At 39.8% G+C, this 23,644-nt stretch overlaps 1 protein-coding gene across 1 annotated transcript in view; it reads left to right on the forward strand.

The window, feature by feature from the left end:
* LOC119524826 (sodium/glucose cotransporter 1-like) overlaps nt 1–23,644 on the forward strand; it is a 98,586-nt gene that overhangs the window by 23,635 nt on the left and 51,307 nt on the right. Inside the window, exons 3-5 of the mRNA XM_037823459.1 lie at nt 3,003–3,074; nt 7,100–7,204; nt 8,417–8,476. Of these exons, the coding sequence (XP_037679387.1) occupies nt 3,003–3,074; nt 7,100–7,204; nt 8,417–8,476 (237 nt within the window). The remainder of the gene's footprint in view (nt 1–3,002; nt 3,075–7,099; nt 7,205–8,416; nt 8,477–23,644) is intronic.

Below are 23,644 nucleotides of genomic sequence, written 5' to 3' on the forward strand. Positions count from 1 at the left end.
GGTCTGTCCTTGTGCCAATACCATGCTGTTTTGATTACTGTGGCTTTGTAATAAGTTTTAAGGTTGGAAAGTGTGAGTCCTCCAACTTCATCCTTTTTTTTCAGGATGGCTTTAGCTATTCAGGGCCCTTTGTCCTTCCGTATAAATTTGATAATTGACTTTTCCATTTCTGCAAAGAAGATTGTTGGGATTTTGATTGGGATTGCATTGAATCTGTAAATTACTTCGGGTACTCTACAATGATAATGGCATTTATGATTACCCAAATGGTTGCCTTTACTGTGGGTCTCTATTTCTTTGTGCTGTCTTGAAGCACTGTCTAGTATCCTTTCCTTTCAGACTGCAGAACTCACTTTCACATTGCTTGGAGGGCAGGTCTAGTGGTGATGAATTCTCTCTGTTTTGTTTATCTGGAAATGTCCTAATCTCTTCCTTATTTTTGAAGAAAGTCTCACCAGATATAAAATTCTTGGATGGCTGTTGTTTTCTTTCAGCGCTTTAAGTATTTCAAACCACTTCCTTCTTTTCTCTATGGTATCTGATGAGACACTGGCACTCAATCTAAGTGCATCTCCCTTGTACATAACACGTTGCTTTTCTCTTGCAGCTTTCAGAACTCTCTCCTTGTTCTTTGCATTAGACAGTGTGATCAGTATATCGTGGGGTGTGTTTTTCTTCATGTTTATTCTTTTTGGTGTTCTCTGAGCTTTTTGGATCTGCATATTCACGTCAGTTGCTAAGTTTAGGAGTTGTCTGTTGTATTTTTTTGAATATTTCCTCCGCCCCTTTTTTTTCTTCTCCTTCTGGAACTCCTATATATATTGGTTTTCTTGATGGTGTCCCAAAGGTATCCTAGGCTGTTTTAGTTTTTCATAATTTTTTTTTCCTTTCTGCTCCTTACCCTGACTCATTTCAAAATTCTTGTCTTTGAGTTTGCTCATTCTTTCTTCTGCCACCTCCAACCTGCTCTTGAAATCCTCCTGGACATTTTTGATTTCTGTTATTGTTGTCTTCAACTCCAGTAGTTCTGTTTAGTTCCATTTCAAATTTTCTATATCTTTACTAGGATTCTATTATTGCTCATTTGTTATTTTCCTGGTATCCTTTATTTTCTCTTTGTATTTTCCTTTATTTCCTTGAGTATTTTAAGATCATTTTTTAAAGGCTTTGTTCAAGATGTCCACATTCTGATCTTCTTCATTGGTGTTTTCTGGATTTTTTATCCTGTTCTTTGGATGGGCCGTCATTTCCTGTTTCTTTGTTTCTCTTGTACTCTTTTGTTGCACACTGTACCTTCTAATATTTTAAAACGTTAACCCTGGGACTTATTCCCTGGGATGCCTGTTTCTTGATTTTGTAGCCATCTGGAGATAACGGGGAGATTTTCTTGAACTTTAGCCCTGCTATCAGGAAGGCCTGCCCAAGGTGAATGTAGTGGGCAGGGTTTTCCCTGTTTTTCTGGGCCTGTGTCTTGTCATGGGTTTTTGCTTGTTAGTTGTTTTGGAGTTCCCCTGTTTAAGAAGTTCGATTGTCCCGTCTGTTCCCCAGGAGACAGACCTCCCTCTCTCTGGTGTTTGAAGCTGGCAAGCCTTTACCTCAGACCCTCTGCCTCTATGATCTGTTATACTCTTTCCATTATCTCAAGCTGCTTTCGCCTGGAGGGCAAATTCTGGGAGGAAAGAAATTACAGCAAGGACTTTCCCAAGTCACTCTTTCCCAGAAGAACCATGAAGGAGTTCCAGGGATCCACAAAAGGGGCACAGACCAGCTCCAAAGTGCCTTGGGGAGGGGATCAGGAAGCTTCTTCCCAGCTCCCCAAAGCTGAGTTTTCTTGGCCTGCCCAGGAAATGAAACCCTTCAACTAATTGTCCCCCACAGCCCTGAAGAAGTGCAGCATCTTTAAGTCTCCCCTGCTGTGACCTTTGTCCGGGGCAGGTTGAAACAGTGGCCGCCCTCAGAGCCAGGCCCCCAGCGATCCGAAGTTGCTAATCAAAAGCCATGATCAGTGATTGGCTGTGCCCACCCCTGGTCTCAGGGAAGAGGATTTTGATGTCCCTTTCTGTCACCAGCAAGGTAGCCAGGGGCTGGACCCCACGGCAGCCTGCCATGGTACTGGGGGTTGGGCACCGGTAGCCGCCACACGGTGAGAGCGATTTACTGTTCTTTAGCATAATTTATCAGCCTCTTCCTCCTGCTCTTCCCTGGATGCTGTACAGTGTTCTTCTGTTCTCCGTGGTTTCAAAATAGCTGTTTCAGACCGATCCTGCCTGGTCACCAGTTGCTCTGGTGGAAGGACTGAGTCCTGGAGCTCCCTACTCCGCCATCTTCCCAGTCCTCCTGCCAGTTTTCAAAGCTGAGTTTTCTGGATTTGGCACTCGCTCAGTTACTGCCACCCTTTAGCTCTTTCCTAGAATTCTGAGGAAGATGGGTCTGCAGTTTTTCGTAGTTGTTCAGAGTCTCTGTGGGGAAATGGCACTCTGCAGCACCTCACACTGCTATCTTGGTCCCACTATTGCCTTCGGATCATGGCAGGGATCTGAGGATCGGGGGTGCGGACCCTGAGCACAGAGGACTTAGACGTGTGGAAAGGGCACCGCAGTGACAAGACTGTGCCAGCCCTCCTGGGGAAGACGTGTGCAACCAGTGCTGCCAGTCCCGATCCAGCCAACCGTTCACTAAACCACTTCGCTCCCAGGCTCTGCCAGAGACCAAGCCCCTGGTTAACCACGTGGGAGACAATAAAGCAATCTTGTTTTCCCAAGGGTGTAGAGAAATGGTCATGCTCATGCACACTCATAGCTGGAGGAGACTGACCCTCCTCTAACTCAGGGGTTGGGGCCCTATTACTAAAAAGGAAGAAAAGGGGTGCAATGGATTTTGAGATCTCTGCTCTAGATCTTTACCTATAAACCAGCGTCATCTATATGAGAAACCTGGGTCTTTGGAGCAGTCTGTGGTTTCTGGAAGCCATGTATGTTATATTCATTTTTTTTTTTTTTTAGGTTGTGCTGACCAGCAATCGTGGGACCGTAGAAGACTTCTTCCTGGCTGGCCGCAATATAGCATGGGGCCCGGTGAGTCCACCTTGCCCCTGGTTGTCCACTTCTGAGGCTGCATGCTAGTTAGTTTATTAAGTTTAATTTAGATGTCTGATACCCAAAAGAATTTGAGTTGCTAAGTCAGAAATGCCCCTTAACTCTTGAGTAATTTCTTACCTAAATATTTCCATTCGATGCAGTTCAGTTCAGTGTGATAACCATTTACTACGTGCCTGGGATGTACAAGGCGTTGCTCTAAGTTCCAGGGTAGAAAAGTGAAGCAGATCGTCCTGCACTCTGGAGCTCACAATCTACAATGGGAATTAGCGTGTTTTCAACTCACTGCAGTATATTACTTTGCAATATTATACATTCAAAAGAGGGGCATGGGCCAAGTATGAGCAAACAGTAGATTGGGGTTGCTAGGTGGAGGTAGTGGATTGTGTAGGACAGGAAAAGTCTTACAGAAGTGGGATTATTTGAGCAAGAGATTGAGGGTTGCCTAGGTGTTTGCCAGGTAGATGAGGTAGGGCCTGTTCCAGGCAGAGGGAACAGCAGAAGCGGATGCATGGAGACACCAAACAGCGGGATGCCAGATGGCGAGCAGCACGACGGAGGGGCCGGGAGCATTTTCTTTGTTGTTCACATGTGAAATAATTTACTGATGATACAAAATGATTCTGGCTTAAAATCCCCTACCCCCCTTGCCCCTTGCCCCTCCACGCCCCCTGCACCCACGCTGGGGTAGGTGGGAGCACCTCAAAAGGAGGAAGATGTGGGGACCAAGCCAGAGCCAGGGCTGCTTTATAACTCATGATGTGAAAATATTCATCCGTTTTCCATACTGAAATGTGAGGTGCTTTTGGAGAGTTATGCAAGAACCAGATTGTTCAAAGAACGTGGTCTTTGTCCTCAAACTTTACCCAGGCCTGTGGTGAGGATCCGGGTTTTCACATTTGGGTAACACAACTACACATTGGAGAAAGTGCCTTGATTCAGAGGCAGACGAGAGAGCAGGCATTCACATTAATGGCTCAACCAGAAAGAGCCTTGGCCTCAGTCACCTGGGTGATTTGGGTAAAAGCATTTTCCCGGCATTAACTATCTGAATTATGGCTTTAATTTTCTCTTTTTAAAACCTGGTTTAGAAAGAGATTGAATATGGCAGAGAAATGTTTGCAGCGGGCCTCTGAACTTAGTTTATTTCTCAGCGGAAGATTCTAGTGGCATGATCACTTCCTGAGCCATGGAGCCCCCTATCTCTCATCTGAGCCAGTCTTTCGACTTCAAGTTGTGTTTTCTCTCCCCAGAAAAAAAATGAGACTCTGCTACCCATGTTACCTCATATAAGCTGTGATGCCCAGTACGGTTTTCAGGAGACACAAGCATGTTCCAACCTCTCAGTGTTTATTTACATATGTTATGATTTACTAATGTCTTGACTTTGGCTTCTTTTTTCATCATTAGGATTATTGCTTAATAAAAAAGGAATCGTGGTATGATTAAAGGAAATTGAAATTGAAAAACTGTTTGCCCCTTCAGCTTTCTTTCTTTTGTATTTTTATTCAATTAGCAAATATCTGCTGGGTGCCAACTGCTCTTGAGACCTCCACAGTGACCTGGCGGTCAGTTCTCAGTCCCTGCTCAACAGCAGCTTCTGGAACGTCCCCCCTCCCCTTCCAAGGGCTTTCCTCACCTGCTTGCATGCTGTCCTACTTCCTCATTTCCCCCTGCCTCACTGGGCACACGTTCTCAGCCTTCCTTCCTGCTGCTTCCCCATCTCCCAGCTTCTTAATGCTCGAGTTCCTTCTCCAGGCTTAATCCACAGACCCCTCCTCTCCAGCTGCTCTCACCCACTTGGCCATATCTTCTAGTCGTGTGGCTTCAAATACCAATTATATGCTAACAAATGCCAAACTTACACCTGCAGCTCCGATCTCCCCACTGAACTCCCCACAGATACACCCAGTGCCTGTGCGACACCATCTTCTGAAAGCTCTACCAGAAATCTCGAGCTGAACAAGTCCACAACAGAGCCCTGAATTTCCCTCTGTACGTCCACCCCTCCTGCAGTCTTCTCCATCTTCTACACAACAATTCCCTCCTTCCACTTGCTCAGGTGTCGAAACTTGGGAGTCATCTTAGTCTCTTCTCTTTCTCTCACACCAAAACACCCAATCCATCAGGAAGTCCTGCAGCTCTATCTAAAGCATGTATTTGGAATGTGACCACTTCTCACCGACTCTACCTCCAGATCTCACCTGGATTGACCGTATCAGCTTTCTCTCCAGACTCCCTCCTTCTGCCTCTACATCTCCTCTATACCCATCTATAGGCATTTGCAACAAAGCAGCCAAAGGGAGCCTGTTAAAGCTTAATTCAGACCTTGTCCAGTGGCTCCCTTCTCACCCAGAGTGACAGCTTCAGCAGGCCACAGGTGACCCACCCCCCTGACCTCGCTGACCTTGCCTCTTACAATGCCCATCCCCAAGTTCTAGAACACTCCAGCCTCACTCCTACTGTTCCTTCTGCCTGGAGGGCTCTCCCCAGAGAGCCGCCGTCTTGCTCCCACCCACAGTGACATGCTCCCCAGTGCCTCCCTCCACTTTCCCACTTTTCTTTTTCCCTATAGCATTTATCACTGTCTGATATGTTATAAAATAGCCCTCTAAATTGTTTCATTTACTGTTTCTTTTCCCCAAAGAATATAAACGTCATGGGGGAAAGCATTTTTTTTTAATCTACTTTTATTCACTTCTGTATCTCTAACACCTGCAACAGCCCGTGGCACAATGGATATTTATTAATATCTATTGAATTAATGAATGATGACTTCTAATCTACTTCTTTATTCAATAATGTATTAATATCTTTTTAGATCTATATAAACATAGAAACATAGATGGATGATTGATATATTGATTTTATACATGTGTGTGATTACATGGTATAATCTCAATAGACATTCAATTGTTTGTACACTGTATTACTGGACAATTTGGACTTTGTAACTTCTTACTCTTATGAAAAATGTAGGGAACATTCTTAATAGTAAAAATAGCTACCATTATTTGAGTACCATTGTTTGTTTATTATGTGTCTCTTGTAAGACTTTTTGCTTTATGTCTGTCATATCTCTTTGTCTGGTTTAATGTTTTTGGTCTTAAATGCTACTTTGTCTTATGCTGATCTCATCTGTGCTGTTTTCTCTTTGTTTACATTTACCTGCAAGGTTTTATGGTCTTCAGCCTTTCTTGGTAAGTTGGTTTTAAATGTGTCTTCATGTCAACAGCATAATAGCTGGATTTTTAATTTGGAATAGAGTGGCTACCTGTATTCAGTTCAAAAGTTATTATTCGTTTAGGAGGTGTTTTATTCATTTTAAATGCCTCTCTGATTTTTTTACTTTACAAGTTAACAGATGTTGGTTGTAAAAGAAACAAAAATGTTCAGTCCAAGTATAGAACTTTACATTTTTTCCCACTCCATCCCCATAACCACCATCTCATTCCTAGAAGTATTTTGTTTTATATCTTGCCAGAATCACTCCTAAGCATGTGTATACATGCATGTGCATAAGTGTGATACGCACACAGAAGCATATGTGTGTATATATATATGTGTGTGTGTGTTTTTAAGGAGATTATGTTATACATAGTATGTAACCTAATATTAATCACTTAATAGAGCTACCTTATTCTCTTTATATGCTACACTGTATTTCATCATATTCATCTACTTCAGTTTATTAAGTGTTGTAGATGATCATTTGGATTGTTTTCACTTCTTTTATTATTTCTCAAACAGTGACAGAATCACACTCCTGCTAATGTTTCTGCAGTGGGGAAATGCAAGTAGATCAGGGGAGCACGTGGAGGGCAGCAGCAGAAAATACCTGCTTTTTTCACTCCATCTTCACTTGGCTTCTAATTCATAGTGAGGGGCTGTAAGGAAGAACAGAAATGGGAATTCGTGAACCTCGGCACGAATGTGCGTTTCTGGAAATGAATTCTCGGAGCTGGAGTATGAATTCTGGCATGTCATCCCCTTCTGGTTTTCAGATGGGCGCCTCCCTGTTCGCGTCGAGTGTTGGCAGCAGCCACTTCATGGAGCTGGCGGGGAAAGGAGCTTCCTCGGGGATTGCCGTCGGGGCTTCCGAGTGGAACGTGAGTAACGCCTCCTGCAGCAGCGAAGCTCCGCCTTTATCAAAGTCCGAATAAAACTCATAAACCTAAAAACTCGGTTTCAATCTTGAGTAAATATTTCAGACTTCTTAAGGAGTCACAGGAGAAGAGACCTAGTCTTTGGTTTCTCAAAGAGACTGTGCTGGTTTTCATTCTTCTTAGTAAATTAATGAAGAGACAGAGAATATTTGCATTCTAAAAACCATAGGAATACAGTGAACAAAGAGCAGTTATTAGGAGACTAGTCAGATAGGGAAAAGATCATATTAAAGTTTAAATATACATCTGTGTATGTGTATGTATGTATGCATGTGCTCTGTCTTTTTCAGTATTTATTGAGAATGGGCTTAACCAAGCTCTTTGAGTTGTCCAGCTAGTTGCTACAAGCTCCTGGTGAATCTCCCAGGAATACCAAGTTTCAACAATAAACCTTACAAAATATTGGATTATTTATTTAATCTGTGGAATGTGTTTGTTGTAAGACATGGAATTTGTTCACCTAAATTGTAAATGAATGTTTGATTCTGGGTTAATTTACTCATCTCTATATAAATCATCTAGCTATTTTTAATAAATCAGAAAGCTCCATGCTTTTTGAGTCTCCTCTTTCATTTTGTACACTCCACAAAATAGAAAATGCTTCCAGCAAAGTCGATTCCAAGCACAGTGAAAAGCCCTGGTCTTCACCATCTTTTACATCTCACAATTCACTAGCACCTCCTTCTTTATATATCCAACGCGCCCTATGCTTTCTTTGTGAAGAAAGTCAGAATCAAATTTATTACATAATTTCAATAACTTGAGTAAAATTTTGGTATAATTCTCTCCTGTTTCCCTGAGTGGTTTCTTGTTTTTTTTTTTTCCAGTATTTGATTTGTCTGTCTTTTAAATTGTATTATAAAACCACCTCATTCCTATAAGGAAGCAGGCAAAAAATAAATTAAAAATTAATACCTTCATTAAAAATTGGCTTAATTACACCACCCCCCAGTTAATAATGTACCATTTTTAGGCAAAGAACAAGTGCCCATACAGTAAGTTCACTGTGCTGGAAGGTGTATGTTTGGGCTTTTGTGTGTAAAGTCCCGGTAGCCATACGTTTGTCAGGCTCAAAACAGATGGTAACTGAGTTTTCATTTCATTTAATGGTCTAGGTGGGGACTCTGATTTAATTGTTCCTGTTCTTGGTTTCAGACTCTATTTCTGCTCCATCTTGTTGGTTGGATATTTGTTCCCATCTACATTAAGGCTGGGGTGAGTGTTCATTATCAGTTACTCTGTTCTCTATACTGTTTTTTCTTACAGATATGACACATGCACTAAAAGCAACACGAAGGACGGGTTAAATGTCTCCATCTTTTGGTTCTTGCCCTGGCTTCCCCCAGATCCTGAGAAATGCCTGAAACCCATCAATGGGCCTGAAACCCATTGGCACTGGCTACACAGACTCCAGTAGCTGTTTTCCTTTGCACCTTATTCAAGAGTTTACCTCTTAAGGCTTTCCTATAGAACACCTTTAAATTTTATTGAAAAATAAGACCAAAATAAAAATTAAACAATGATTGGAAGAATCAGTATCCTTAAGATGTTAGTTCTCTCCACATTGGTCTCTACCTGGAATACAATTCCAAGTAAAATCCAAATAAGATTTTTTGGGCAACTTGCAAGCTGATTCTAAAATGTATGTAGAAGAGCAAAAGATAGGAAAGATACTATCCATGAAAAATGAGAAGGACTTGCCCTACCAAATACCAGGACTTACTATACAACTGTAGTAATTATGAGTCTATGGTACTGACACAGGGATAAACCCATTGCCAAGTGGAAGAGTGGAAAAGCCTGAACATAGACTCATATGTGTGGACACTTGACCATGACATTGATGGCATTGTGGATCACTTGGGAAAGGAGAGCCAGTTGATTGCATATGAAAAAAATAAAATTGGATCCCTACTCTACACAAAAATCGTGTTAGATTGATTAAAGTCTTTAATGGGAGAGGCACTGTTTTTTAAAACTTTTAGAAGAAAGTGTAGTGTATCTTTATGTCCTTGGGGTAGAGAAGAATTTTTAAATATGATGCAGAAAGCACAAATCTCTGGGTGACAACTCAAATATGCATGCATGCATAAGACCCGTAGGAGCCCAGCCAAAAGCAAGCAGAAACTATAGGGGAGTCTGTCCTGGAAAGGCAGAATCACACCTACTGAGATTTGTGAGTTTACTGTGCCTTTGACTAAGTACCTTCCCCAGCCCACACAGAACATGGGCAGTGGAAAGCAGAAGGCTTATTGGCTTGAGATGTCCGAGGACAGAACTGAGAGCTGGCAAAGCAACTGGAAATTTAGGTAGGGAACCTAGAAAACAAGGAGACCAGAGAGAGGTTTAACCCCCTAATCTGTGTACAGACTCTACCCAAATCCTTGGCTAGCTGCCAAACTACACAGGTGCAGGGAAAAACCCAAAATAGGAGACTAAAATAGGAGCATCTGGAAGCCAAGAAAAACAAGTAGACACACCAGCTGCTGCAACCTGGGGTGTGGAGTGGAGTAGTGGTGACAGAGTTTGAATGAATTGCCTACTAAAACAAGAAACAGCAATCCTCAGAAGAACAAAACAGATTCCAAAGTGTTGCAGTGTATTGCCTATAATGGCCAATTTTCATCCAAGTAGTGCTAGACGTACAAAGAAATGAAAAAATGTGACCCACACTTGGGGAGGGGGGGCAATAAATAGAAATTGACTCTCAATAGGCCCGGATGTTGATTTAACAGACAAAGACTTGAAAGTTGCTCTTCTGTGTTCAAAGAATTAAAGGAAAATGTGTTAGTAATGAATGAACAAAAGGGTCCTCTCAAAAGAGATTGGAACTATAAAAAAGCACTAAATGGAAATGTTAGACATAAAATCACAGAATCTGAAATGAAAAATACACAAGAGGGGATCAACTGCAAATTTAAGATGGTAGATGAAAGAATCAGTGAACTTGAAGATAGTCAATAGGAATTACCCAGGATAAACAACAGAGAGAAAAAGATTGAAAAAGGAACAAAACTTAAGAAGCCTGTGGTACAGTATCAAGCAGTTATACATACATGTAATTAGAGTCCCAGAAAGAAAAGAGAGAGAGAAAGAGTGTTCTGGTTTGCTAATGCTGCCATTATGCAAAATACCAGAAATGCATTGGCTTTTATAAAGGAGGTTTATTTGTTTACAGAGTTACAGCTTTAAGGCCATAAAAGTGTCCAAGCTAAGGCATCAACATTAGGGTACCTAAACTGAAGGATGGCTGATGGTTGTCTGGAAAACCTTCATTAGCTGGGAAGGCACATGGCTGGCATCTGTGGATCCCGGGTTGTGTTCCAGCTCCTCTCTCAACTCCTGTGTGTTCTTGGTTCTTTCTCCCAGGACATATCTCTCTAAGTGCCTGGGGGTTCTGTCTTAGTATATACCGGGGCATAGTCTGGGCTTCATCTCTCTTAGCTTCGCTGAAGCAAACCGTGGACTAGCAAAAGTCTGCTTTCAACAGCCATCACCAAAATGTCCCTCTCAGCTACGCTGAGGTCCTTCTGTTTGTAAGCTCCTTTATAGGACTTCAGTGATTAAATCAAGACCCACCCTGAAAGGGCAGGGTCCATATCTCCATGCAAATAATTTAATCAAATGTTTAGCCCACAGTTGATTGAGTCACATCTCCATGGAAACATTCAGTCAAAGGATTCCAACCTAATCAACACTAATACGTCTGCCCCCACAAGATTGTATTAAAGAATATGGCTTTTGGCAGGACATAATATATCCAAACTAGCACAAGGAGGCAAAAAAAAAAAGAAGAAGAAGAAGAGGAAGAAGAAATAATGGCTGAGAATTTCCCCCAAGTTTGGTGGAAAACATTAATTTACAGATTCAAGAATCTCAGCAGACTCTAAGTGAGAAAACCACACCCAGGTACCTCGTAGTCATGCTGCTAAAAGCCAAAGGTAAAGAGAAAATCTTGAAAGCAGTGAAAGAAAATTAACACACTGTATACAAGGGAACAACAATGCATTTAATGATGATTTCTCATCAGAAACAATGGAGGCCTGTGTATTAGTCAGAGGTTACAAGTCAGGATCTCCAACTAGGGTTTCAGAGAATTCCGAAGGATAGCCAGCTGGTCGAAGCAGAGATAGAAATAATTCTTTCTGACTGCTGAAGTCATCAGTTCTCCCTTTATGGCCAGCTGACTGAATGAGACTTCTCTCACTGCTGAAAGCAATCTCCTTTTTTGATTGTAGATGTAATCAGCAATAGATGCAGTCAACTGACTAATAACTGAAATCCACAAAATAGCCTCACAGTAACAATCAGGCCTGTGCTTGCTTGTCTGAACAACTGGACACCATCACCTGGCCAACTTTACACATGAACTTAAAAATCACAGTCTACCCGTTGTCAACTTGGCACCAAACACATATCCTTGTTCGTACTTAATCTCTAAATAAAAACAATAATGGTCATACTTCTGCCTAACAACATTCAACTGTGCTAAGTAACCAGAAATGCACTAATCCTTTCCCCAGAAGAGTATGCAAGTCCTTAGGTAATAATCACTCTTAAACTGAATATCCTGTAACCTAAATACTATGACGAAAAGTTAATACAATTTATATGATAAGGGGATAAGATGGGAAAAATTTTGCTTTGTGTATATATACAAACATATTCATAAAAAAACAAGAAATATTCATAACCATTACAGACCTCTTTTCTGTAACTGGTCTTGTGGTCAGAGCTCATATTTATAATTAACTTCTTCTACTACCTGTTCCATATATTGCCTTTATCTTCAGCAAGTGCCTCATTGTAAGACCAGAGAATTCCATGAGCATGTGCCCATCCCCTCACTTCATTTGCTGTGAAGTGGGTTCCTTGGTCCGAAGCAATGCTGTGTGGAATACCATGATGGTGGATGAGGCATTCTGTAAGTTCACAGATGGTAGTTCTGGCAGAAGCATTGCGTGCAGGGAAGGTAAACCCATATCCGGAGTATGTGTCTATTCCAGTGAGAACAAATCACTGCCTCTTCCATGATGGAAGTGGTCCGATGTAATCAACCTGCCACCAGGTAGCAGGCCGATCACCCCGAGGAATGGTGCCATATCAGGGACAGTGTGGGTCTCTGCTGCTGGCAGATTGGACACTCAGCAGTGGCCGTGGCCAGGTCAGCCTTGGTGAGTGGAAGTCCATGTTGCTGAGCCCATGCATAACCTCCATCCCTACCACCATGACCACTTTGTTCATGAGCCCATTGGGCGATGACAGGAGTGGCTGGGGAAAAGGCTGACTGGTATCCCCAGAATGGGTCATCTTATCCACTTGATTATTAAAATCTTCCTCTGCTGAAGTCACCATCTGGTGAGCATTCAGATGGGACACAAATATCTTCATTTTTTTTTGCCCACTCAGAAAGGTCTATCCACATACCTCTTCCCCAGACTTCTTTGCCACCAATTTTCCAATCATGTTCTTTCCAAGTCCCTGACCATCCAGCCAAACCGTTAGCAACAGCCCAGGAATCAGTATACAGATGCACCTCTGGCCAGTTCTCCTTCCAAGCAAAGTGAACAACCAGGTGCACTGCTCAAAGTTCTGCCCACTGGGAGGATTTTTTCTCACCATTGTCCTTCAGGGAAGTCCCAGAAGAGGACTGTAATGCTGGGAAAGAGAAGGTAGTGTGGCAGGAGTGGGGGCCATGGATATTTGGGTTACTTCCTCGTGTAACCTATGTGTGCCTTCAAGGGTTTCTCAAGCCTGATCTCATGTGTACCACTGCCATTAGATAATAGAGTGTTGCTTTTGCAGGCCCAGCTTGGCGGTCAGACAAAACCCAGTTCACAAACTAAAACTGTTTTAATTTCCTAGATGCTAAAACACATACCGTACAGTGGGTTACTTAACAATGAGAATGTATTGGCTCACATTTTCAGAGGCTAGAAGGCTTGCTTCCTCCTGGATTCCATATTTTCGGGTTGACCAGAATCAGAGTTCCTTGGCTGTTCCATCACATGGCAACACATGACATCATCTTCTGCTTTCTCTTTCATCTTCTGGGTTCCATTGAATTCCAGCTTCTTCTCCTGTGACTTCTCTCGGTTGCTTATAAGGACGTCAGCCTTATAAGGCTTTATTAAGGCTCACCCCCTTCATCTTGGGCACAGCTTAACTAATAACATCTTCAAAGGTCCTCTTTACAAATGGGTCCACACATACAGTAGCAGGGGTTGGGACCAGAACATCCCTCTTGTGGGGGCTGTGATTCAATTCCCAACAGCTGGAAAACATCAGAAAGACACATTAAAAACGCCTGATACAGGGAAAAAATTGTATTGTTAAAAAATGGAGGTGATTGGGTTAGGCAGAGATTTCTTAAATAGGACATAAAAAGCGCAAACCATCCACAAAGAAATTGATAAATTGCCCTTTATCAAAATTTAAGACTTTTACTCTTCAAAAGATGTTGAGAAAATGAAGTCGAGCTAGAGAGGAGGAGGAAATTCTTGTAGAATGTATTTGCAATAAAATTCTTACATCCAGAATATATTTGTAAAAAAACCTCACTCATATAACTCAATAACAAAAACAGTAATTTGAATAGACATTTCACCAAAGAATGTATTCAAATGGCAAATAAGCACATGAAAAAAACGTTCAGTATCATTAGTCATTAGGAAAATGCTAATTAAAATAAGATGCCATTGCACACTCACTAGAATGTCTAAAATTCAAAAGACTAACACATTTGGGAGAGGTTGTGGTGCAAGTGGGACTCTAGTGTTTTTCTTAAGGAATGCAAAATGGGACAAACACTTTGCAAAACAATTTGGCAATTTCTTAACAAATTAAACAAACCTTCTGACCCAGCCATTCTATCACTAGGTATTTACCCAAGAAATTAAGACGTAAGTCCACACACATATTTGTATAGGAAAATTCATAGCAGTTTTATTCATAATGGCCAAAATCTAAATATCATCAGTAAATGGATAAACAAAATGTGATATGGTGTACTCTGCAGCAATGAAAAGAAATCAAGCAACAACATAGATGTCATCAAGTCCATTGAAAGAAAATAGAAATTAGAAAACTACACACTGTATGATTCCATTTATGTGAAATTTTAGAAAAGACAAATCTTTGGTGACAGAAAGCTCGTTTTGGTTGTCTAGGACCAAGGATTGGGTGAATGCATTGATTGCAAGCCCTAGGTAACTTTGTGAGGGCAATAAATGCTTTATTTCTTGAGTGCCGTAGGATTACAGAACTATATGCATTTGCACAAGCTCATTAAACTGTACACTTAAAATGGGAGAATTTTGCTGTGTGTCATGCCTCCATAAAGCTGTTAAAATTATAAATAAACAATTTGTAAATAAATGAAAATTATAAATAAGATTATACAACAAAAATATTTAAGCATACAATTAAAAAACAAAATAATTATAAATAAAAGGACATAAGAATATGAAAGGCTTATTTGCTGTGATGTGTAATACTTGAAATTGTGAAGCCATATCCCCCCAAAATTTCTAATCCTGTTAAATGTCTTTGACTCTGTTTGCTGATTTCATCATTTCAGCATTTAAAACTAGTGTTCATTGAGAGTGTTTAAGGCCTAAATAGTATTTGGCTTTTAAAGTAATTGAGAAGGTGCCCCATAAGAAGGAAACTTGAAATAACTCCAATATTAGGTGATTCCCCCTAATATAATTTGGAGAAATGCATTACTTGATACCAAGCACTTCCAGTGTTTATTGAGCACCTGCTATGTCTTTATGCTAATCTAGTGCTGTGAGAGATGCAGAGGGATTGGGCTGGAGAGAGCATCAGCAGGTATTCGCTGAGCTCCTCACTACTTGCTGGCCCTAGTCTGGGTGATTTCCATATGTTATTTAAGTTAATTAGTAAGTGTAAAGCACCTTGGGAAGCTTAGAGCCTTAGGAAGAAAGTGAACCATATGTGGCAGCATTTTATTAAGGACCAAGTGAAAGGCGAAAGTGGTAAAAGCTTTAGGTGTTCAGAAGAGGACATATGGGGAATGATTATTGAGTAGGAAACTCCAGGAATCAGTCCCTCCACGGAAGTGGCTGTAGAGCTGGCCACTAACTGTCTGGATCAATTATTTTGTAACTCTGGCATCTAGGGGAACACCCAGGGAAGAGCTGGATGAAGAAGCTGGTAGTTTTGGTAAATTTCTGATGAATTTCATCTTTTGCACAGTGGCTCCCACACCCTGTACCCCAACTTCACAGCAGGTAGCTGTGGGGACTGCAGCCCACATTCCTAGTGTGACATACTAGTGCTAAGGTGAGGAAGAGTGCCTTGTCCTCCACAATCAGAGTTGTATGTTTTGATAGCCACTTGTTGCTTTTGATCGCTGAGGCTCCAGCACAGAGGGGGTTGTGGTGGTTTAGAACTATATGTACCCCCAGAAAAACATGTTTTTGAACTTAACCCATTGTAGGTAGGACCTTTCGATCAGGCTACTTCAGGTAAGGTGTGGCCCACCTCAATCAGGATGGCTTTTAACCCTATTACTAGAGTCCTTTATAATCAGGATGAAATTCAGAAAAAGAGAGAAAGCCACAGAGGGGGCAGCCAGAAGCTGAAATCAGTGGAACCCAGATGAGAAGGGAGAGGCCAGAAGGGGCCGCCATGTGCCTTGCCATGTGACAGGCTAAGGTCCAAGGGTCTCTAGCAGCCAGCCCCAGAACACCCAGTCTTTGGGGAGACAGCATCACCTTGATGATGCCTTCATTTGGACTTTCCCTTAGCCTCAAAACCATGGGCAAATAAATGCCCATTGTTTAAGTTGAACCATTGCATGATATTTTCTTGAGCAGCAAAAGGAAACTAAAACAGTAGCTGTTGTTTCTAATTCCACAGACTGAAGAGGCAGGCCATGGAAGTGATTTAAAGAGACAGTACCTTTTCCCTGTTTTCTTATTTGTAAGCAAAAATAGTTTAGAAAGGTTACAGACCAATGCTGTAGCCCTCAGTAAGCATAAATCAGCAATCCTTGAGAGGAGTGGGAGAATTGAATTTCCAGAGTTACCACACAAAATACTTAGAATGTTCAGTTCTCAACAAAAATTATAAAATATAAGAAGAATCAGGAAACTATGGTCCACTAACAGGAAAATAAGAATTAACCATCCCTGAGGAAATGTTAAATCAACTATCTTAAATATGTTCAATGAACTAAAGGAAACCATGGGGAAAAAAACTAAAGGAAATTAAGAAAAAGTTGCCTGAACAGAGTAAAGAAATGGAAATTATAGAAAATAACCAATAAATTCTAGAACTGAGGCTCAAAATAATTGAATATAAAGACACTAGATCACGGAACTTGCCTTTAAGAAGCCTGTAACTGCAAAGGAGAAGCTAGGCCTGCTTGTAATTGTACCTGAGTCTCCCCCTGAATCCCTCTTTGTTGCTCAGATGTGGCCCTCTCTCTCTCTCTCTCTCTCTCTCTCTCTCTCTCTCTCTCTCTCTCTCTCTAGCTAAGCCGCCTCAGCAGGTGATCTCGTTGCCCTCCCCCCATGTGGGACCTAATTCCCAGGGGTGTAAATCTCCCTGGCAATGCAAGGTACGACTCCTGGGGATGCATCTGGACCTGGCATCATGGGATTGAGAACATCTTCTTGACCAAAAGGGGGAAGCGAAATGAAACGAAATAAAGCTTCAATGGCTGAGAGATTCCAAATGGAGTTGAGCGACCACTCTGGTGGACATTCTTACACACTATATAGATAACCCTTTTTAGGTTTTAATGAATTGAAATACCTAAAAGTAGATACCTGAAACTATCAAACTCCAACCCAGTAGCCTTGACTCTTGAAGACTATTGTATAACAATGTAGCTTACAAGGAGTGACAGTGTGATTGTGAAAACTTGTGGATCACACTCCGTTTATCCAGTGTACGGATGGATGAGTAGAAAAATGGGGACAAAAACTAAATGAAAAATAGGGCAGGAGGGGGTTAAAATATGGTTGTTTTTTCACTATTTTTTTTTTTGTTCTTATCACTTTTTCTGGTACAAGAAAAATGGTAAAAAAATAGATCAGGTTGATCAATGAACAACTACATTATGGTAATGTGATCAATTGATTGTATATTTTGGACGATTGTATGGTGTGTGAATAAATCTTAATAAAAAAACTCAGGAGGTATTTAACAGTACATTTGAATAAACAGAAGGAAGGGTCAGTGAACTTGAAAGTAAGAAATAATCCAGTCTGAGGAGCAGAAAGGAAAAATAATGAAGAAGAATGAATACAGCCTGAGGAACTGTTGGACACCATCAAACATATCAAAATACACATTCTAGGAGTCCTAGAGAAAGAGAGAGAGAAAGGGCCAGAAAAAGTATTTAAAGAAATAATGGCCAAAAACTTTTCAAATGACTCAAGACATGAATATTCACAACCAAGAATCTCAGTGAATTGCCTGCTGGATAAACTCAAAGACAACCACACCAAGACACATTATGGTCAAATTGTCAAACCCAAAGACAAAAAGCAGCAAGAGAGAAGCAACTTGTCATATAAGGAATCCTCAGAAAGATTAATAACTGATTTCTCCTCATAAACTGTGGACACCATAAGGCAGTGAGATAACATATCTAAAGGATGGAGGTAACATATTTAAAGGATATAAACCAGATTCTGTATCCAAAAAACTGTCCTTTGAAAATGAGAGTGAATTTAAGATATTTCCATAGTCACAAAAACTGAGGGAGTTAATTAGCAGCAGACTTGCCCTACAAGAAACACAAAAGGTAGTTGTTCTTCAGGCTGAAATTAAAGGACACTAGACAGTAACTCAAAGCCATAAAAAAATAAAGAACACCAGTAAAGTTAACTTCCTAGGTAAATATAAAAGCCAGTATGTTGTACTTTTGGTTTCATTTTTAACATCTCTTTTTATGGTATGAATTAAAAGGTAAATGCGTGCAACAATAATTATAGATCTATTTTATGGGCATTCAGTGTATAAAGATGTAATTTGTGACAATAACAGTGTAAAGCAGGAGCAACAGAGATGTATAGGAGCACAGGTTTTGTATTCTGTGGAAAATAAGTTGATGTTATTCAAGTTTAATGTATTTGAAATCCCCAACATAACCACTAAGAAAATAACTAAAAATATATATACAGATGGAAAGAAGAGACTCAAAAAGGTACATTACAATAAAGGGGCAGTGATGGAAGAATTGAGGGGAAAAAGTATAAGATATACTGAAAGCAAAAAACAACTAAATGGCAGAAGTAAATCCTTCTTTATCAGTAATCACATTAAACACAAATGGATTAAACTCTCCTAATAAAAGGCAGAGACTGGCAGATTGTATATTAAAAAAAAACAGGGTCCATATATGCTGTCTATCAGAGACTCACTTTACATATAAAAACACAAAGAGGTTGAAAGTATAAGGATGAAGAAGGATATTGCATGCAAATAGTAACCAAAAAAGAGTGAGGGTGGCCATATTATTGTCAGACAAAAGGTACTTGAAATAAAAATAGGTTATAAGAGAGAAGAAGGGTATTATATATTGTCCTAGTTGCTAATGCTGGAGAATGCAAAACACCAGAGATGGATAGGCTTTTATAAAACGGGGGTTTATTTCACTACACAGTTACAGTCTTAAGGCCACAAAACGTCCAAGGTAACACATCAGCAATCAGGTACCTTCACCGGAGGACGGCCAATGGCGTCCGGAAAACCTCTGCTAGCTAGGAAGGCAGCTGGCGTCTGCTCCAAAGCTCTGGCCTCAAAACGGCTTTCTCCCAGGATGTTCCTCTCCAGCAAGCTTGCTCCTCTTCAAAACATCACTCCCAGCTGCACTCTATTTCCTCTCTCTGAGTCAGCTCATTTATATAGCTCCAGTGATCAAGGCCCACCCTGAATAGGCGGTGCCATGCATCCATGGGAATATCTCATCAGAATCATCACCCACAGCTGGGTGGGGCACATTCCAAGCAAATCCAACCAGCACCAAAAACGTCTGCCCCACAAAACTACAAAGATAATGGCATTTGGGGGACACAATACATTCAAACCAGCACATATATTGATGAATACTGCAATGCAACAAGAAGATATAACACATAAACATATATGCCCCTAACCACAGAGCCCCAAAATCTATGAAGTAAACATGAAAAAAATTAAAGGTGTTAATAGATATTTCTATAATAATTGTTGGAGACTTCAATACTTTACTTTCAATAATGGATAGACTATTTAGACAGAAGAGCAATAAAGAAATAGAGGACTTGAACAAAACTATAAACCAGTTAGACCTAACAAACATATAGAGAACATTCCACACAACAGCAGCAGAATACACTGACATGCACATGGATCATTCTCCGGGATCACCTATATATTAGGCCACAAAACCAAGTCTTGATAATTTTAATAAGATTGAAATCATACAAAGTATATTTTCTGACCACTGTAGAGTGAAGCTAGAAATCAGTAAGAGAAGGAAAACTGGAAAATTCACAAATATGTGAATTTTAAACGCTCTCTTTTTTTTTAATTAATTGAGATATATTTACATACCATACTATTGTTCACAGTACCATCGTATAGTTGTGCATTCATCACCCCAATCCATCTTTGAACATTTTCCTTACATCAGAAAGAATCAGAATAAGAATAAAAAATAAAAGTAAAAAAGAACACCCAAATCATCCCCCCCATCCCACCCTATTTTTCATTTAGTTTTTGTCCCCCATTTTTCTACTCATCCATCCATACACTGGATAAAGGGAGTGTGATCCACAAGGTTTTCACAATCACACTGCCACCCCTCGTAAGCTACATTGTTATACAATCGTCTTCAAGAGTCAGGGCTACTGGGTTGGAATTTGATAGTTTCACGTATTTACTTCTAGCTATTCCAATACATTAAAACCTAAAAAGTGTTACCTGTATAGTGCAGCATGACTTCTTGACTCCATTTGAAATCTCTCAGCCACTGAAACTTTATTTTGTTTCATTTTGCCTCCCCTTTTTGGTCAAGATGTTCTCAATCCCACAATGCCGGGTCCAGATTCATCCCCAGGAGTCATATCCTGTGTTGCTAGGGAGATTTACACCCCTGGGAGTCAGGTCCCATGTAGCAGGGAGGGCAGTGATTTCAGCTGCCAAGTTGGCTTAACTAGAGAGAGGGCCACATCTGAGCAACAAAGAGGTACTCAGGGGGAAACTTCTAGGCACAGTTATATGCAGGAAACAAGCACTCTTAACCAGTGAGTCGAACAAGTCACAAGGGAAATTAGAAAAATACTAAATGCAAACTAAAACATCATACAAACATCTATGAGATGCAGTGGAGGGAAATTTATAGTTGTAAATTTAAAAAAGAAGAAGGATCTCAAATTAATAACCTAACTTCACACCTTGAGAAACTAGAAAAAGTAGAGAAACTAAAACCAAAGTTAGTAGAAGGAAAGAAGTGTAAAAAAGAAGATGCAGTTTGATAAAACAAATTCTACATTTAAAGAGCTGAAGTTTCTAACGACAGCGAGACATTCCCAACATCTTCAAGAGAACAATTCCAAATTGCCAGAGATGCTAAAAGACCATTATCCTGTGTGTCCTCATTGGAACAGTTAACAGAATTGGGAAGTGGAATGGATGCTTTTGTGTGCTGTCCTAATGCAGTGCCCTCCCGGATGTACTCAGAGGCTGAGACAGCAGAAGACAAAGCTCTGATAAGGAAAGGGGTTTTAGTATAAATACGGTAATGCTGCATCATCAGAAAATGAGATGCTTTACTTAAAATTTATATTTGTTTAAAAGAAGGTTCTTTGTTGTAAGAAGAAGAAGCTAAACTTAGTGGATATTAGAAACTTTAAAACTAGCCTGAGTTCTCTTCTTAGCTAAAATTTTAACTTCCGTAGCTTCCTTTGATGTAATTTATGGATTATTAGAATGGAGTTAGGGATGGGATATTTAATACTTAATAAATGTCATTCTAGTTCAGGTAGCATTTCTAAAATAACTAATATTTAGTTTTTTTCCTCATAGTATAAAAAATTTATTGCTAAATCATGTCCCCTGAAACCTGTTATATAGAGTAAACATTTCTCTTCTCCTCACACACAAATACCACCATTAAAATTGTTTTGTAAAGCCCTGAAGTAATACTTAAATGACATATGTAATTTATCAACTCTATCCATTTTCAAATAAGTGATTTTTCATTGTAAAAGATTAGTTTTAAAACAAATGAATATGATGGAAGATCACATTTCATCTTATGTTCATTCATTCCATTTGGGTATTAGCAGCTGGCTTTGTTCTATTTATTGTCTTTTGTTCTGGAGAGTAGAACTTTTATTCCTTTTTAGCTATGTCCTAATATCCATCCAATAAATAAAATATCTATTAAAAAACAGAGAGGATCAATGAAACCAAAAGGTAGTTCTTTGGAAAGATGAATAAAATTGACAAACCTTTAGACATACTGGTAGTAGATAGTTCTATAACAATTGTTGGAGACTTCCAGCAATTAAATGGAGTTTAATCCATTTGTATTTAATGTGATTACTGATAAAGAAGGATTTACTTCTGCCACTTGATTGTTTTTCCTTTCTCATTTCTTAGATGAAGAAAAAAAAAAAGAGAGAGAGAGGATGCAAAGAACTAAAATCAGAAATGAAAGGTGGGGGGCATTACTACCAACCCCACAGAAATGAAAAGGATTGTAACAGGTTACTATAAACAATTATATGCCAATAAATTAGATAACCTAAATAAAATGGACAAATTCCTAGAAAGACGCTGGCTCAAGAAGAAATAAGCTTAATGCTTAATTGGTACAGAATCTCTATTTGACGTGATGGAAAAGCCTTGGTAGTGGATGGTGGTGATGGTAGCACAACATCGTGAAAGTAATTAATAGCTTTGAATTGTATATTAAAAACATAGGACTGTGCAATACAAACAGTGAACCCTAATGTAAACTATGACTATAGTTAATATTATAATAATGTATATTTCATCAGTTGTTACCCAGGCACCACAATAATGTGTGTGTATGTGTGTGTGTGTGTATAATGTAATAATGATAGAGGGCATATACAGGAACTTGGTATTTTCTGCATGATTATTCTGTAAACCCACAACTTCTCTAATAAAAATATTTATTAGAATATTAGAAGAAGAAATAGAAGACCCCAACAGCCCAATAACAAGTAAAAAGATTGAACCTGTAATCATAAACTTCTCAACAAAGAAAAGTCTAGGACCAAATGCTGTACTGCTGAATTCTACCAAACATTTAAAGAAGAATTAACACCAATCATGCTCAAACTCTTCCAAAAATTGAAGAGAAGGAAACCCTTCCTAACTCATTCTGTGAGGCCAATATCACCCTAATATCAAAGCCTGATAAAAATATCATTAGAAAAGAAAATTAAAAACCAATGTTCCTTATGAATCTAGATGCAAAAATCCTCAACAAAAAAACTAGTGAACCAAACCCAACAGCACATTAAAGGAATCATACAGTCAAGTCGGCTCTATCCCAGGAATGCAAAGGTCGTTTAACTAATTAATGTAATAGCTCCACATTAATAGAATGAAGGGGGAAAAATGACACGATCATCTCAATATCCACAGAAAAGGCATTTGAAAAAATCCAGTACCCCTTCTTGGTAAAAACATTCAGAAAACCAAGGCTAGGCAGGGAACTTCCTTAACATGATAAAGGGTATTTGTGAAATACCCACAGCTAACATACTCGAGGATGAGACACTCTAAACTTTCCCCTAAGATCAGGAACAAGACAGTGATGCCCAGTCACCACTGCTCTTCAACATTATACTGACAGTTCTAGACAGAGCCATTAGGCAAGAAAAAGAAATAAAAAGCATCCAAATTGGAAAGGAAAAGTATCTGCTTTCACATATGACATGATCCTTTATATAGAAATTACCAAAGAATCCGCAAGAAAACTACTAGTTCTAATAAATGAATTCAGCAAAGTTGCAGGGTATGAGATTTGCAAAAATCAGTTGTGTTTCTCCACACGAGTAATGAACAAACCAAAAAAGAATTAAGGAAACAATTCCATTTATAATACCATCTAAAAGGATAAAATACCTAGGAATAAATTTAACCAAGTAGCTGAAAGACTTGTACACTGGAAACTACAAAACGACTCTTGGAATTTGAGCTAGAACTTTAAAATAGAGACATGTTAGATAGGTGGACAAGAAGACATGAGGATGTGCAGGACAGACGGTTTAACAGTATCCATTTAACAACTGTTTATTCACCCAGCTTTAGCTGGGCATTTGTGCTAAGGTATGGGAATATAACGAACAAAGAGGATAAGTCCCCTGCCCTTATGTTGCA

Source organism: Choloepus didactylus (assembly GCF_015220235.1).
Source record: "Choloepus didactylus isolate mChoDid1 chromosome 23 unlocalized genomic scaffold, mChoDid1.pri SUPER_23_unloc1, whole genome shotgun sequence".
Lineage (NCBI taxonomy): Eukaryota > Metazoa > Chordata > Mammalia > Pilosa > Megalonychidae > Choloepus > Choloepus didactylus.